The sequence below is a fragment of the Fukomys damarensis genome, unplaced genomic scaffold (genome assembly GCF_012274545.1).
Source record: "Fukomys damarensis isolate Sample0158 unplaced genomic scaffold, DMR_v1.0_HiC HiC_scaffold_25, whole genome shotgun sequence".
NCBI classification, from domain to species: Eukaryota; Metazoa; Chordata; class Mammalia; order Rodentia; family Bathyergidae; genus Fukomys; species Fukomys damarensis.
Genome location: NW_022900937.1, coordinates 23,967,068 through 23,983,659, shown reverse-complemented (window position 1 = coordinate 23,983,659; position 16,592 = coordinate 23,967,068). Strand labels below are relative to the sequence as shown.

The 16,592-nt window shown below is 49.9% G+C and overlaps 1 protein-coding gene across 1 annotated transcript; it reads right to left on the bottom strand.

Moving 5' to 3' along the window:
• Nucleotides 1-757: 757 nt before the first annotated feature.
• On the bottom strand, nucleotides 758-16,409 carry Scamp5 (secretory carrier membrane protein 5). Its single transcript, XM_019207912.2, has 7 exons — nucleotides 16,339-16,409; nucleotides 7,648-7,698; nucleotides 6,852-6,980; nucleotides 3,633-3,789; nucleotides 2,121-2,222; nucleotides 1,666-1,783; nucleotides 758-1,100 (listed from the first exon to the last, which is right to left on the bottom strand). Exons 2-7 carry the CDS (start codon nucleotides 7,652-7,654, stop codon nucleotides 906-908), a joined length of 708 nt encoding a protein of 235 aa, XP_019063457.1. The 5' UTR covers nucleotides 7,655-7,698; nucleotides 16,339-16,409; the 3' UTR covers nucleotides 758-905.
• Nucleotides 16,410-16,592: the final 183 nt, after the last annotated feature.

Here is a 16,592-nt window from a genome sequence, read left to right as displayed (position 1 = left end):
TGTGTGTGTGTGTGTGTGTGTGTGTGTGTGTAGCAGCAGGAGGCTCAAGGGGGCTAGAGGCAGAGATGGGAAGGCAGGGGAGGGAAAGAGTGAGCCTGTCTCTGTGACCAAGCTGATAGCCAAGGAGGCCAAGCCTGCATTTCATTTCCAGGTATTCCCAGGGGCTCTGTACATCCAGCTGTGAGCCCCCCCACATCAGAGCTGAGGCTTAGCCCCTTGCTGGCTTCCTGGAGTTAGGAATCAGATTGCACTGGAAATCTGGGCTGTCTCAGAGCAGATACAACTGAGACACTCAGCATCAGGGTGGACAAAGAAAAGCCACTCAGGGAAGAGAGATCCTGGGCAAGGGAAGTGAGCAGGGGATCTGAAAGCAGGGAGGAGGCAAGGGGAGGAGCCTGGGTAGGTCCTGAGGGGTAAAAGGAGATCCTGTTTCTTCTCAGCAGGACCCAGGTGGAAGTGGCTTCAGCTCAGAACCTGCAGAGGGCACAGGTGCCTCAAGAGTCCCAGACCAGGGTCAGAGGGGGTGGCATGGTGGAGGGGGCGCTGGTTTGATTCTAAACATACATCTAGCACCACGACAAAAGACCTCCACTGCACTACTTCACAAGGAGATGGGGACACAGTGGCCACAGCATGGCTCCATGTATAGCCTCTGGCCCCGAGAGGCAGGCGGGGTAGACAGATGCAGATACACACACACACACACACACACACACACACACACACACACACACACACAGATATATGCATGTGTGTGTGTGTATATATATATATATAACTCTGATTCATTATACAAAGTAGGGGAAGGAGGAAAGGAAGAGGGAACCCTGCTTGGTCACTACTGTGAATGTGGCTCAAGAACCCATCCCATGCCCTGGCCCTGCCTCCGGGAGGGTGTGGAGGGCTCACATCTCATTGGAGTACGTGTAGCTGGGGGTGGTGGAATACTGGGGCTGTGGCTGGCTCATGGCACCCTGGGCTGCCCCCATGGCCGCATTCTGAGCTGCCTGCTGCACATGGGGGTTCTTCCATGCACCCGTGGTCCACTCCTCCTGTGCTTTGCTGAAACTCCCTCCGCTGCCCCGATAGAATTTATGAACCTGCAGGAGGAGAAGCATAAGAAGGGCTTATCAGGCCAGGTGTGGTGGTACACGTCTGCGATCTGAGCACTTGGGAGGCAGGAGGATTATCATGAGTTTGAGGTCAGCCTGGGCTACATAGTGAGTTTAAAGTGACCCTGAACTACACAGAAAGACCCTGCCTTAAAAAAAAAAAAAAAAAAAAAAAAAAAAAAAAAGGCAGATTATCTGGGTGTGGTGGTGCACACCTGTGATTCCAGCACTCAGGAGGCTGAAGCACAATGATCACTTGAGTTGAGGCTAGTCTGAGATACATATTTGAAGGCCAGCCTGGACTAGGTAGCTATTCCCTCACTCAAAAAACTTAAAAAAAGAAGTGTCCACCGAAGGGAAGAGGCAGCCCATTGCCCCTCTGGGAAATAGATGGGATCCATCTATAAAACAGCCCTCCTTCCACGCCCACCCACCATGCAGGTACAGCAGAGTCTGGCAGGTAACTCCAGAAGGACTGACCTGGAGGATCAAGAATTGTGTTGGCTCGCAGTCCCATTCCAAGCCACCCACTCCCCTCTGGGTGGTCACATACCATGCTGAGGGCGATGAAGGAGAAGACAGCCATGACCGTGAACATGATGGTAGGGATAAGCATGACCACGGCAGAGCCGACGTTTGTCCCAAAGAAGGAGATAGTGGCAATCCAGCCGCTGTGGGGAAAGGCCAGCATGGGCGATGGGGGCATGGGAGACCCAGGAGCCCCCACTACCAAAACCACCCTGCTGCTCCCAGACTCCCAGGAGGAGCTGTGTCACTGACACCCAAGGCTGGCCAGTGACTCAGGAAGGCCCCTCTCCAGATTTTCCTGGAGTTTTTGACACCCCCAACCACCCAGGAGCCACTGCTTAGCTCCTATTTCCCTGGGATACTACCCCCAATCCTCACTTGTCCAGGAATCAGCCACTTTTGTCCCCCAGGCCAGACAGCTCAGTACCTTACACTCCCACACTGCCACCCCTACCAGTCCAGGCTGACCCCACTTCTTACCAGACGCCCCAGCCTGGGATGCCCACAGCCTGGATAATGCTGATGACCAGCTGCGCCATGAAGGTGAAGAAGAATGCCATGAAGCTGAAGGAGCTGTCGGTTCTGCACAGAGAAGACAGTTTCTGGCACCTGGAAGAGGGCTAGGGCTTCCCTACCTTCAAGGACCCCAGTCCCTTCCAAGGGTGAAGTGTATAAGGGACAGAAGACACTCAGATATCTTAATTAAGAGTCCAGAGTGGAACTCCCTCATCCATAGGCCTTTAGAGGCATCCGTGGGCTGGCTGTATGAGCAACACTGCATAGAGTGGGGCCTCTTTGGACATGGGGCACAGATGGCCCCACCATGGCAGAAACAAAAAGCTCCATTACTAAGGGGATGGACTGCTCAGGGGCACCAAACCAGCTACCTCCATGGGGACATGGATGGATAGTCCCATAGACTCAGAGAGAGCGAATCCCTTTGGCACTAGAATGGATACCTTATTGGCACGAGGACAGTAGCTAATTGGCACATACACAGATAGTCCTGCTGGCAAAGAGATTTAAGGCCCCATTAGCATGGAGATAGACACTGTGCTAGCATCAAGACAGACAGCCCTGGGCCAGAGATTTAGCTCAGTGGTTCCACTGCCTGCCTCACAAGTGCGAGGTTCTAAGTTCAATTCCTGATACAAAAAAAAAAAAAGAAAAAAGACAGCCTTGTTGATACAATCAGTCTCACTGGCACACACCTTGAAAGTCCCTTTTGGCACTGGACTGGCACTCATGGCACCAGGACAGCTACCCCAGTGACACATGTATGGTGCTCCCTTTGGCACAGAATCAGATAATGTCATTAGCACATGAATGGTGTCAGTGGTTCCTGGCTTGTTCCTTCCCTGGGCAGCTAAGCTGATGATCTTGTTGTACTGACCAACTGGTATAAGGATGGGAAGCTCCACACCAGGAGAACCCACAGGACAAGTGAATATATGGGTTCCCAAGGAAAGCTGGTCAGAGAACAAAAAATGCCTGGTCTCTATGCAGACCGTACCGCAGGGAGAGGAAGGGGGGAAGGAACTACGAGGAAGGTCCCAGCTCTCAGCCCTCTTGTTGAGTCAGGAGCTCCCAGGAAGCTCACACCCCAGCAGGCAGTGGGAACCAAGATATATGAGAGAAAGTAAGGCTGAAGTAGGACAAAAACAGAGAGAGAGAGAGAGAGAGAGAGCGAGAGAGAGGAGCTGGGCATGGTACACATGCCTGTAACCCCGAAACTCTGAGACTAAGGCAAGAAGATCACAAGTTCACAAGTTCAAGCCCAGCCTGGGCAATTTAGCAACTTAATAAGACCTTGTCTTAAAAAGAAAAAAAAAGAAAAATGAACGGCTGGGGATGTAGCTCAGTGCAAAGGCTCTGGGTTCAGTCTGCAATCTTAAAAAAAAAGGAAAGACAGAAAAAAGAGCTATAGAGAAGAAATGGGGGAGGTGGACACAAAGAGACAGTGCTAGGAGTTGATCAGTGCCAACCACTTACTTGAAGGCCTTGTAAATGGGCCGAAACCAGCAGACGTAGGAGCAGGGCGTGAAGAGGATGAGCCAGAGAAAGGCCAGGCCAAAGTTGGTGGCTCCCCCGCCTCCGATCAGCCACGCGAGACAGCCCACCAGGTTCACGGCCAGCGTGACGCTGTTCACTGCAGACCCATGAGCACACACAGAGAGAGAAACACACCAGACACACACACATGTGCACACACACACACACACACACACACACACACAGAGAGCCATAATTCAAACACAGACCCACAATCAAACACAAGCCACAGCAGACAGGTAGAGATGCACACACACACAAATTACACACACATGCAAACCACATTTATTGATTCACACCCACACAAAAAAGCCACATATCAATAAATGCATACACAGACATGCAAGACACACACACACACACACACACGCACATATGCACGTGTGCGCACACACACACACGGAGTACAGATGTAAGAAAGCAAGCTGGGAACCCAGACCAAAGCCCACTGCCCCACACCCACTCCCAGAGACCTGGGAAACATGGAGAATAAAGAATGTCAGAGCTGGAGCCCAGAGCAGGGCCCAGCAGACCCCTTTGGAGGCCTGGCTTCAGAGTGGGAGAAATAATCTTGCCCTGGTGGAAAGGCCTGGGGACTGTGATGCAGCTCAGGGCAGTGTACATGCTTAGTAGACACCAGGCCCTGGGTTCTGGCTGTGTGCACAGAGAGGTTTTGGTTCTGTGCCCTACCAGGCCCACAGCAACCACAAGGAAATGCATCTTACACCTCCTCTTGCAAGGCTGGGCAGGGAAAGGGAGAAGGCAAAAGGCCTTGTGGAAATGTCCCTTCATTCATGCCACCTGCTCTGTACTTCTGTGGGATAGCAGTAGTGGCCTGGACCTCAGTCTTTACCATTCTTTAGATGACAATCACACCTCCTCCTCGAAGCCCCTTTACTCCTCCTGTCCTCTGAGCTCCTACAGACCTGGGCTGCACACATGGTCACCTCAATACAAACCCCAGTCCACCAACCAGACCAGAGGCTCCCTACGGATGTGACCCAGGTTCCCTAGGGAACACAGTGTCACTAAGTCCCAGCCAGCAAGGGGCCCCAGGAATGCCTCATGTCACATGCTGGCACTGCCCCGTGCTTAACCCTTAAAGCCCTGCTTTGTACACAACAGCAGGCCGCAGACAGGTGGCATCTGCCTCAATAGAGACCTTCAGCATCTCAGGGCTGACACATTCCATCAAGCTGGAGCTCTGGCAGGTGCCCAGTGAGGACTTAGGAGATATTTATAGGTCTTAAATCCAGCTCTGGGTGAGATCTCCCTGGAGCTGGGGTCCCAGGAGCCTGGGGTCAGGGAGAAAGAAATCTCCCTAAATGGGGCCTAGCATGACCACTGCACAGGTGCGCCCATCTTGGGGCCCTCCGGACATATATTAATGCTTCTTTCTGTGTGATAAGCTCTGTTTCCTCCATCCTTATCACTGCTCCAAAATCTCCTAGAGCCTTGATGTTATCACTGATTTATTGAAAAAGACACCAAGTAACACACTGTCGCATGGCTAACCTCCCTTGCCAGCTCCTCTCTCCAGCTCAGAGTCCCAGTGTCCCCACCACAGTTACTCTACTTCCTCTAGAATGGACTCCATGGACTCGGTTGCTCCTTCTCCAGCCACCTGCTGCTTCTATCTCCACTCTGGCCCCTGTCCAATTTGACATCCATGGTTCATTATCTCACTGCCTGCCTCCCTCCCTCCCTCCCCTGCTATGTCTTCCAGCTGTGCATACCCTGAAAGAACACAGCTCCCATCTGACCTGAGCTCAATGTCCCCAGGAAGAAAGCATATATAGGGAAGCCCAACAAGACTATAAATTCACCAGTCAGCCTCAAGCAGCCCCTGTGCGTGACCAGAAACCTTAGGGGCCAGGTTTCCTTAGAGAGTGTCCTGCCTCTGCCACATGCATGCTCTGAGCCGCCCCACCTAAGACTGTCCCCACTCCTACATCACACTGACAGGTAAAAGAATGGAAGCCTTTAGAGGTAATCTCCATATCTTCCTCCCAACATTCACAGATGCTCTATACCTGCCCTAGCCCATCTCTCCTGTCCACACCAGGACATCACTTCTTCACTCAAAGGCTGGGAGTTTGTGTGCTGGTCCTCTGTTCTTTCTATCATACCACAAAGGGCCTGCTATGAAGACAGCCTTTGTCACCACCAGATACAATCTTGGTCCCAGGGTGGCAGCTACATGCACATCTGACTCAATGCCCCCAAAAGGGAACAGAGCCCAACTGCAGTAGCACAGCAGGTATCTGGGGCTGGCACCCTGCAGAGCCAGCCTGCCTGTCCACACTCACCTGCCTAAGCAACAAATTCTGAGCAGCTGGACACAGCCAACCAAGTCCCATTGTCCATAATGATACCTTTCCTACCAATCTGCCACCGACTATCAGAAACAGGGCCCTCACACTCTCCCTAGCATCCTAGACCACTGGGTCCAGGCTCCAAGAAGTACAGACTACCAGAGCCCCTGGGAGTGATATCAGTCACCAAGCCAACACTCCCTGCCCACAGCGGGGAACTTGCTGTTTGTTTTCTTTTGAGACAGGGGTCTCAATATGTAGTTCAGGCTGGCCTTGAACTCATTATGTAGCACAGGCTGGCCTCGAACTTGTGAACCTCCTGCCTCTACCTCTGGAGTGCTGGGATTACAGGTATGCACCACCACGCCTGGCTGGAAGCTGCGGCTTGGGAAGTGGCATGGTCAGATACACTGGCTCCCTTGCCTCCCAACTCCCAGCTGAATGTTCCTTTCTTTCAACAACCTCCTAGGAAAAGCAAGAAAAAAGAGGCTTCGAGAGAAGGACTCTCCTCCAAGTCCAGAATCCTGAGGTCATGCAGTCATCAGAGGCTCCCTGGAAAATTACTCCAGCAGAAGGGGAAGGGAGCATAAAGAGAGGAGTTACACTACCAAAAAAGCCCCCCAATCCAGAGGCTCCTTGAATGAGAGAGAAATGATGGAGGGAGAAACTGAGGCCCAGCCTGGGAGCTGGCCCCTGAAAGGAGCCTGTTGGGAACCAAGTAGGGAAAGATTTTCCCATCCATGGAGACACCACACATGAGACTGAAGGACAGCCAACCTGTGTCCCTGCCCAGTACCCAGCACCCTGTCCTCCACCTCCCCAGCCTTGCTAGCCCCGCACTCACACATCCAGAGGTAGTACAGGCGCTTGGTCATACTGAGATGCTGTGGTGGGATGTCGGCCTCAAAGTCTTGGTAGAAACACGGCTTCAGCGGGATAAACTTGGGCAGCGGCGGGAAGTTGTTCACCTTCTCTGTAGGCCAGGCACACTTGAGGGGTCACCAAGAGGCTCCGTTCCCACTGTCCCCTGCCCCCCCAGCCTCCCCAACATCACCCAGCTGTCCCCATGTTAGTGGGTCTGCCAAAATGACCCCAAGTAACCAAGTTCCTGAGTAGACACAAGGCTGATGGACACACTGGGGTGAGGCAGCCTCCCTCAGGGGCCAGATTCAGGAAGAGGAAGTGGGATGAGTGAGCCTGAAGATGGGGACCCAGCCTCCACCCAACACTCATTCATTCAATTCATTCATTCAAGCCACTGTCCCCTCCAGTCCTCAGCTTACCCAGTAGGATGGGATCTAGATAGAACATCCCCAAGTTCCTTCCATCCCTAGCATCTGTGTTCTCTGAGCCTTAGAAACCAGGTAACTTGGGACCCACAGGGAACAGAACCCAGAGAGGGGGACACAGGGAAAGGAACAGGAAGACAAGGACATCAGGATGCTCAATCCTGGTCTCCTACATCAGAGACCTGACAAAAGATGAGACAGGGCCACGCTGAGGCTTCGGTGGGGAGTAGGGAACAGCTGAGGACAAGACAGAAAGAGCCGCCTCCAGAGATTAGAGAAGGTAGGGACAAGAAAGAGGGCCACCTCCCAGCTCACATTCCTGTCTTGCCTACGTGGCCCATCCCTCCTTACCTGCCATGGTGGCACAGCTGGCCAGCGGCCCGCCCAAGCCTCTGTTCTGAACTGTAGGAAGGAAAAGCCAGAGAGGGTGAGGATCGGGGACCCATCCTTCTCTAAGCCCCAGGGGGGCTGCAAGCTCCTGAGACAGCACCTAGCTCCCTGGCACCGAGACCCCGGCAACGCAGCTCCTGCCCACAGGCCACCTGCGCACCTGCCACCTACTTCCGGGAATTCCCACCCTTTGCCTCAAGGCACAGAGTCCATGCTCAGAAGCCAGCCAGGATAGAAAGGGAATTCGAGGCAGAGTGGACCCTTGCAGGGTAAGCCAAGGGACAATGAGGGCCCAGACTCCTAAGGAGATCTCCCCCTCCCCCTGCATAAGCTCCCTCATCAGACTTATCTGCCAGGCAAGGAGAATGGGCAGAGCAAGCAGTGTGGACCATGCCCTGCACAGGAAGCAGTTGGTAACCCCGGTGATTCATAACCTGCTACCTATCATATTAAAAAAAAAAAGTAGAAAGCTTTGTGCCCGGGGTGGGGCCTGACTGGAGGCAGGCCCTGGGATCCAGAAACACCTGCGCTGTCACACAGCACCCACAGTTTTTGTGCCTGCTCAGTGTTTCTCTCTGCCAGACCTGATGAGCAGAGTCTGAGGTGTCCTCTTGCTGGGTCTCCCTGGGTAGTTCAGTGGCTGCCACAACCTGGGCTATGGCCTGGTGCTCTGTCATGGGGCCCCAGGCCATGCCCATGGCCACCACCCCCATCATCAGGTCAGTCAGAAGTTGGTTCTCTAGGAGACCAGAGCCGGATACGTTCTAGTTGGGAATAACCATGCAGAAACAAAGTATAGCATCTTGAAAATCGATAGAACAGAACCAAAAAGATTTGGTCAGAATTGATGACAGGCATGTATATATACTCAATAAGAAGTACTGAACTTCTTGGCCACATGGGTCTTGGAAATAGTATAAAGATAAGACAGAAAGGAGGCTCTAGTTATTTCAAGCTGTCTCAGCATTTTGTGTCGTGGATTTGTCAGGTTTTTAGAAGGCTATTTATATTGTGCTAATAACTAAAAGGAGGAAGTGGAAGATATTGGAGGCCATGCAATATATAAAATAGAAGATACAAATATGATCTATATACTGAATGATTTTGCAAGGATTACTCATCCTGATGAAGCTTGATATCTGCAAATCTTTTAAAGTGTAGACCTCTCTAGCAATTTTTACTTTAAAGTTATGATTTCTCCCACTCACTTCAATATCATCTTACTGTATTTCAAATGCCCCTGGAAATGTTAAAATCAGAAACAATCCAGACTTGTCAGGAGTTTTGACATCTTTGAAGATGAAGGATTAATTACACTGTGGTAGTAGTATTTTGGGGATCTGTAGTAAACCTTATATGAAGTATGTGTGGAATAGTTGACTTCTGGATATAACTAAAAATACTGTGATCCTCCTGCCTCAGTCTCCCGAGTGCTGGGATTACGGGCATGTGCCACCACGCCTGGCTGGAAGTTTTAGGTTTTTTTTTTTTGTTTTTTTTTTAATTATGTCTATTTTTTTTTCCTCTCATTGAGTTTATTGGTACATTTTACATATACAGTACAGTTACATTCATCATTCGATCATTGGGATCTTGTACCTTTACATGACAGTTTTTTTTTTGTTGTTTTTTTTTTGAGACAGGGTCTCACTATGTAGTTGAGACTGACCTGGAATTCACTGTATAGCCTAGGTTGGTCTTGAATACACAGTGATCCTCCTGCCTCAGCCTCCCGAGTGCTGGAATTACAGGAGTGCACCACCACGCCCGGTACACATGCTATTTTATATTCTGGTTTTCTTCAACTCAGCAAAGTCTTAATAAAAATTCTTGATGTTAATGAATACAGATCTGGATCATCTTTCCAATGACTGGTCAACTGGGTTCACAATGTCCCTGGCCCTGCAGTGGTCAGGTAAGGCGTGGGCTGATATGGCCACTAAAAGGTCACAGCTTCAGAAAAATAGTGCAGTAGAAGCCAAACTGCTGAGAAATTAGAAAAATATGAGGGAAGCCTGATGCAATGGTATAGGCCTGAAAACCTAGCACCCTGGGAAGCTGAGGCAGGAAGATGACAAGGTGAAGCCCAGCCTGGGCAACTTAGTCACTTGGTGAGTCCTGTTTCAAAATATAAAAATAAAAAGGAGCTGGAGATACAGCTCAGTGTGAAGGTCCTTGGTTCAATCCCCAACACTGCAAAAACAAACAAAACAACAAAACAAAATAACAAAGAAGAAGAAAAAGGAACAAGTCTAGAACTTTAGAATTTCAAAAAGCTTGGCTAAAATTCTCTCTCTCTCTCTCTCTCTCTCTCTCTCTCTCTCTCTCTCGCGCACACACACACACACACACACACACACACACACACACACACGACTCACAGGCAGAATCAGCAACAACACCAAATCACCAGACACCAAAAGACTAAGTAGTGCCTTGATGGTGAGATAAATTATTTTGTTTTTTATCTTTACTTCCTAAAATTCCTGTGATGGTAACACACCTTTTGTAGTGAAGCAAAGTTGTAGGTTTACAAACACAGCAGCTGGAGGACTCCAAGTTACAAAGGCTTTTCCCAGGACAGCAGACCAGTAAATTTTAGTTATTTTCACTGCATTTCTAGCCAGTTCTGTCCAGACTGAAAATCTCAGCTTGACCTTTGACTTTCCTTCTGCTCTCCCTCCCTCTGATGCTCAGTCCTCAAGTCCTCCCTATTATTTTGTCTTGCCAACAAAACTGCTAGGCAACTAACACCAGGATTGAGTCTATAGTCTTTGAGGTCTCTTAAAATTTTTGTATCAGAAAAAAAAAAATTTTGTTATTAGCTAGTGTAGTGGTACACACCTGTAATCCCAGCACTTAGGAGGATGAGGCAGAAGCATCACTGCAAGTTCAAAGCCAGCGTGGGCTACATAGTGAGTTCAAGTCCAGCCTAAGCTACATAGCAAGACCCTGTCTCAAAAAGCAAAAAACAGGCCAGGGATTTAGCTCAGTGGTGCCATGCCTGCCTTGTAAGCACAAGGTCCTGAGTTTGCTCTGGGGGTGGGGGGTGGGGCACAGTGATAAAACCAAATGCCTCCTAAAATTCCCAACTCCCCCAAAGTCAATCCATTGGGAATCAATGGAAAAGAATACAAAAGCCAAATAGCTGAATTATTTTAAAGAATAAGAAAGGAGCCGGGCATGGTGGCACACACCTGTAATCCCAGCACTTGGGAGGCTGAAGCAGGAGGATCACTGTGAGTTCAAGACCAACCTGGGCTACATAGTGAGTTCTAGGTCAGTCTCAACTACATAGTGAGACCCTGTCTCAAGAAACCAAAAAAAAAAAAAAGAAAAGAAAAGAAAAAATAAGAAAGGAGATTAAAAAAAATCAATGATGTGCTTGGTGGACTCACAGAAGATGTAACTAATCAGATAATGGAAGTAATTAAAAAAATGATCAGGGAGCTTATAGAAAACATTAATAAAAAGCTAGCTGAAAAAAATGAGGGCCGGGGATTTGGCTTAGTGTTTCTGCCACCTGTCTCACAAGCACAAGGGCCTGAGTTTGATCCGTGGTACCAAAAAAAAAAAAAAAGAGAGAGAGAGAACCAAGATCTGTTGTGTAAAGGTACAAGATCCCAATGATGAATGTAACTATACTGTATACTTCAAAAAGTACCAATAAACTCAATTAAAAAAAAATAAAGTTAAACAAAGTGACCCAAAACATAAATGGCCAGTTTAGCAAAGAATAAGAATCCACTGAACTGAAATCCAAACAGAAAATCAGGAGAGGGCCAGGGATTTAGCTCAGTGATGCCACTGCCTGCTTTGCAAGTGCAAGGTTCCAAATTTGATCCCAGTACCAAAAATAAATTTTAAAAAAATCAGATTAAAAATTATGCTGAAAGCCAGGTGTGGTGGCACATACCTGTAATCCCAGCACTCAAGAGGCTGAGGCAGGAGGATCCCTGTGAGTTCCAGACCAGCCTGGGCTACATAGTGAGTTCCAGGTCAGTCTCAACTACACTATCTCAAAAAAAACCCAAAATAAATAAAGTCAAATTATGAGTGGAAAGTCATCCCCATTTTGTGAGGGAGTGGAACATTAATTAGATAGTTGAAGACATCAGTGGGTGAATTTGGATGGATCACACGTCTGCTCCTGGTTTGTTAACTATGCTGCAGTCGTTCCAATATATACGGCATAAATAAATTGAATGTGCAAGATTTTAAAAAATCAAGTTGTTTTCAGTGCTGGCATGGCATGACGAGCATATTTATAAGCATTGGAGAGGCTGCAGGTCTGGCAGAAGGGGAGGTAAGTGCCAGCCATGGGACCTTGGGAGACAGGAAGGAGCAGCATCTACAGCTCAGAGGAGGGGGTACACACTGAACAAGGTGCCTCTGCTGGGATTTCAGAAGCAGAAACATGTGCTCCCCCTGCCACACATGCAGAACAACCGCCCTCTCGTGAGTAAAGGACTCTGGCAGAGTGGTCTCATCTGGGGCTCTGGGAAACAGCAAGTTTCTCCAAGTGATGGAGGGATGACCTGGGCGGGAGACTGTGCTTGAAGCAGCACCAGGCTGCCCTGGCCTGTGCTGGTCTCTGGGAGCCTGGTACATCTGAAGTGGGGAACCTCGAGGCGGGGGCTGCTGTGGGGTGGAACAATCACAGCAGTTGAGGGCATGGTCAGGAAGGGCCAGAAGGGGCAATGTGTATGGGATGCAGAAAGTGGAGATGTCGGGGCTGGAGGTCTCTGTGAGGTCACAGACAGGTAAAACAGGAGCTACATGGCGGCCAGAGAAGGAGACTGGGGTTGGTGGCCATGCACCAAAGATGACCAGACTCTGATGTGGCTGGTAGGGAGCAGGGAGGGGAGGAGCCCCTATGTGGCAGGAGCCTCACAGGACCTACTCCCAGAGCCCCAGCTCCAGCCAGACTCCTGGTCCTGGGCCCAGGCTGTCTCAGAGGTGACCCCAGGCACAGAGAAGTCAGAGCAGCCAAGTGTAGATGAACACAGAGATTCCATCTTACTCCGGAGAGCATGGCTGTCATCAAAAAATCAGTAACAACAAATACTGGCAAGGATGCAGGGAAAAAGGGATCATTCTACATTGTTGATAGGAATGTAAACCAGTACAACAACTATGGAAATCAGTATGGAGGGTCCTCAATAAATTAAAAATAGAAATTTCATTCGACCCAGATATAGTTATCTTCCCAAAAGAGTTAAAGACATCATACTGCAGTGATCCATGCATACTACCATTTATAGCAGCACAGCTCATGATAGCTAAATCTTGAAAGCAGCCTATATGTCCATCAAGAGATGAATGGATAAAGAAAATGAAGTGTTTATATAAATGAGGACTACTGAGCCATAAAGGATAAACCGCAGTCATTTGTAGGGAAATGGATGCATCTTGAGGCCATGATGTTAAATAAAATAAATCAGAAACACAAGCTTTAATAGCACATGGCTTCTTTTACATGAGAAACTCAAAGCATAAATTAAAGAGCAAACTAGAAGATAGATAATAGGAAACAAGGAGAGAGATCTGCTACAAAAGGAAAGGGACCAAGAGATGGAGACAGATGGGAGGGAGGGTGAGAGAAGGGGACACAAAGAGGATTAAGATGTGTCATGTACCTATCCCAGCTTTCCACATGAAGGTAATCAGTATATATGCAAACACAAGCTCATAAAAATTAAAAAATTTTTGTGAAAAAAGGAAAAAATGGAAACAAAGTCTTTGTAAATAGGAAAGGGTGAAGGGAGTGAAGGGAGGGCAGGAGTATGGGGAAAAAAATAAGAACCAAGACCTATCATGTAAAGGTACAAGATCCCAATGATAAATGTAACTATCGTTTGCTTTAAATGTACCAACAAACTTAACGGGGGAAAAAATAAAATAAATAAATAAATTTGTACATGTGGATGATTCAGAGAAGAAGGTAGGGCCTAAGATAAAGCTGCCTGCTTTCCTATGAAGGTTAGGACAGAGAGAATTTAGGGACTGGGAGAGCTGGAGCAGGCTAGGGTCTCAGAATGGAAGGCTCTGGGCATTGGGGCCTTTTACTTGCAGCGGGTAGGGAGCAGGGTAGGGAGGTGACAGCCAACTCTAACTTTTTTTTTGAAGGAAGGTCTTGCTTTGTAGTTCAGGCTGGCTTCCAACTTGCAGTGATCCTCCTGCCTCAGCTTCCTCAGCTTCCCTGAATCCTGGGATTACAGGTGAATACTGCCTCGCCCAGCAACCCATCTCTGACCTCCGCAATCAAAGTTCTCAGGCTGCAAAACACAAGTAGCAGCCAGGTATGGTGGAACACACCAGTAATACCATCACTCAGGAGGCTGAGGCAGGAGGATCACTGCAAGTTCAAGGCTAGCCTGGGCTACATAGTAAGCTCAAGACTGGCCTGAACTGTATATCGAGACCCTGTTTCAAAGAAAACAAAACAAAACAAAACAAAAAAAAGGAAGAAAAAACAAGTGACAATTTGCTCCTTAATTGAGAATCATTATAATGAGTAAGGGGTGCTACACATCTCCCTGAAAGTATGGCTTATAGAAACATCTCTTTTTTTTGAGAAAGGGTCTCATTATGTAGTTGAGACTGACCTGGAACTCACAATGTAGGCCAGGCTGGTCTCGAACTCAGAGCGATCCTCCTACCTCAGCCTCCCCAGTGCTAGGATTACAGGCATGCGCCACCACGCCCAGCTTGGAAACATCTCTTATCATCAATAACTTAGCACATACAACCTCACCCTTGTTCAGGAAACCCCAACTATGTTTTATCCCATCCCTTATGGGAAGCTGGGAAAACAGAAGGTGCTACAGAAGAAGAATGAGGTCCAAGTAGAGTCAAGTCTGGCCACAGGTCAGTGCAGAGACTAGGGCTGGCTCCAAGGCCCCCAGCTCCCTGTCATGAACCTCTCATCCCTGGCACAGAAAGGGTCACTTTCTATCTGCTTGCCAGAGCCTACCTGCTAAGATGGGGGCTTCCCCCTTCTGCCACCTCTGGTCCCGTCATCTTCTTCCCAGCCCCATCACAGCCCTGAAGTCTGGGGCTATGACTCATCCTCAGAAAACAGCAGGCACCAGGCTGTGCCAGCACTCTCTTCTTGATGCCTCCTCAGTAGCCTCCTACAAATCCTGTGCCTGGTATTCAAGGCTTTGTGCCAGGCAGCTACAAATCTCCTTCCCTGCCACCCTTGGTTTCTCTGCCATGGGCTGATTTGCTTCCTACATCCCTAGCCCCATGCAGAAGATCCTGTCTGCCTCTGTCTGTTTATAGTGTCCCAAACCAGCAGCCTCTAAAAGCTAGCCTTTCCTCACGTCCTCTCTCTTCCTGGAAGCCTTTCTAGACAGCCCTGCTCTGCAGCCCACTGCACCAGTTCTGAACCACTTGCTGGGCACTTAGTAGTCACCCATCCTTAGCCAGACTCATACCCATTCCCTCACAGATGGCCTCCAATGGGTTCCATGGAGCACAGTCAATTCGTTTTCAGTAATGACTGAAAACTTGGACATTGTCCCAAGGGTGGGGTGGGGAAACTGATGCCCTCCCCCTAACAGGAAAAGGTCACAGTATCTGTCAATCACACTGATCACACTACCTCCAGGAAACTCTCAGGGTCTCCAGGCTGCCAGCAGGACAGGAAGTGCAGCCTGCAGAGGAAGTGCTACAGGCAGAGGGCAGAGGGAAAAGGAAGAGAACTTGGGAGGAAAAGAAGCTTTCTTGAGGGAGGTTGCTACTTGGTCTTGTCATTCTGTCCCTAAAGAGAGGTGCTGGCAGAAAGATGTCCAGAGAGGGAAACTGTTCAGTGTTCAGAGGTATCCAGCAAGCAAAGGACCAAAGAAACCAGCATCAAGACCCAGGCCCTTACCAGGACTTCCCTCCAGGATCCCACTGGCTTCATGGCCATGCTAGGCTAAGAGGTCCTTTCTCTGGGGCTATTTGGCCACAATGGGCCTCTCCACAGGGCAGGCTTTGCTCTCAGACTCACTGGGCTCTCAGACTCACTGGAACTAATCTAGCAACCCCACAGAGCCCCAAATAAGACCTTTCTGTCAGTCACACCCCTGCCAGAACCATGTCCCTCTTTCACAGCCCTGAGCATGAGGGCAGAATGGGGAGAGCACAGGTCGCAAAATTTTCCAATTCCCCCATTCCAGGGCAGGGTCACAGGTCTGGGCTCGGGTAGGAGGAGGGTGCTTGTTCCTACCTCCCCGCCTTGGCCCATGTCACTCCTGTCCTATCCTGCCTCTCTTTCCATCCAAATCTCACCTCCTCCAGCCTCTTGTTCACTGGCTCTACCTGCCTCTCTCTCTCTGCCTCCCCCCCGCCCCGAAGGTCGGCCAGGCCCTCTGATGTCCCCATGGGGGCCTGGAACACGATGGATTTGCACTGCCTGCGATGGCTAATGCTCTTCGCAGTCTTCACCTGGTTCTTCCAACCCCCGGGCAGCAGCTACAGAGGGCTACACGGAATGGTCTCCACACACTTCCCCTCTTTCCTCGTGACCAGCTACATGTAGCGTCCCCAACCCACTACCCAGGCCCTGGTGAGGTTCAGGCCCAAACGGAGCGCCCCGGGATGGCTGCGATCCCTCATCCAAAGGTCGCCGCTGGGTAGGGAGGGTGGGGACACTGGGGTCACCTGGGCGCCAGGGAGAGAAAGGGCTTCCCGCGCTCCCATTCCGGCTCCCAAGGGAGGATGGGGGGGACAGGGCCCCGGGATCGAGGGTCTGACGTCACTGGGCCCCCGGGTCCCGCGCGCGACAGAGGATGGGTACAGCAGGGTTTGAGGCGGGGGTGCGCAGGGAAGGTCACCCCGACTCTGCCCCTCGGCAACTAGGCGGGGTTCAGAGATGCACGGGCCCCCATCGTGGTCCCCGTCCCGTCCCTGTCCCC

Coding starts and splice junctions, on each gene's coding strand:
- Scamp5 (XM_019207912.2), bottom strand. Junction 3,790..6,851: donor CCTGTACTACCTCTGGATGT/GTGAGTGCGGGG, acceptor ATGGGTCTGCAG/TGAACAGCGTCACGCTGGCC. Junction 1,101..1,665: donor CCTTCATCGCCCTCAGCATG/GTATGTGACCAC, acceptor CTCCTCCTGCAG/GTTCATAAATTCTATCGGGG.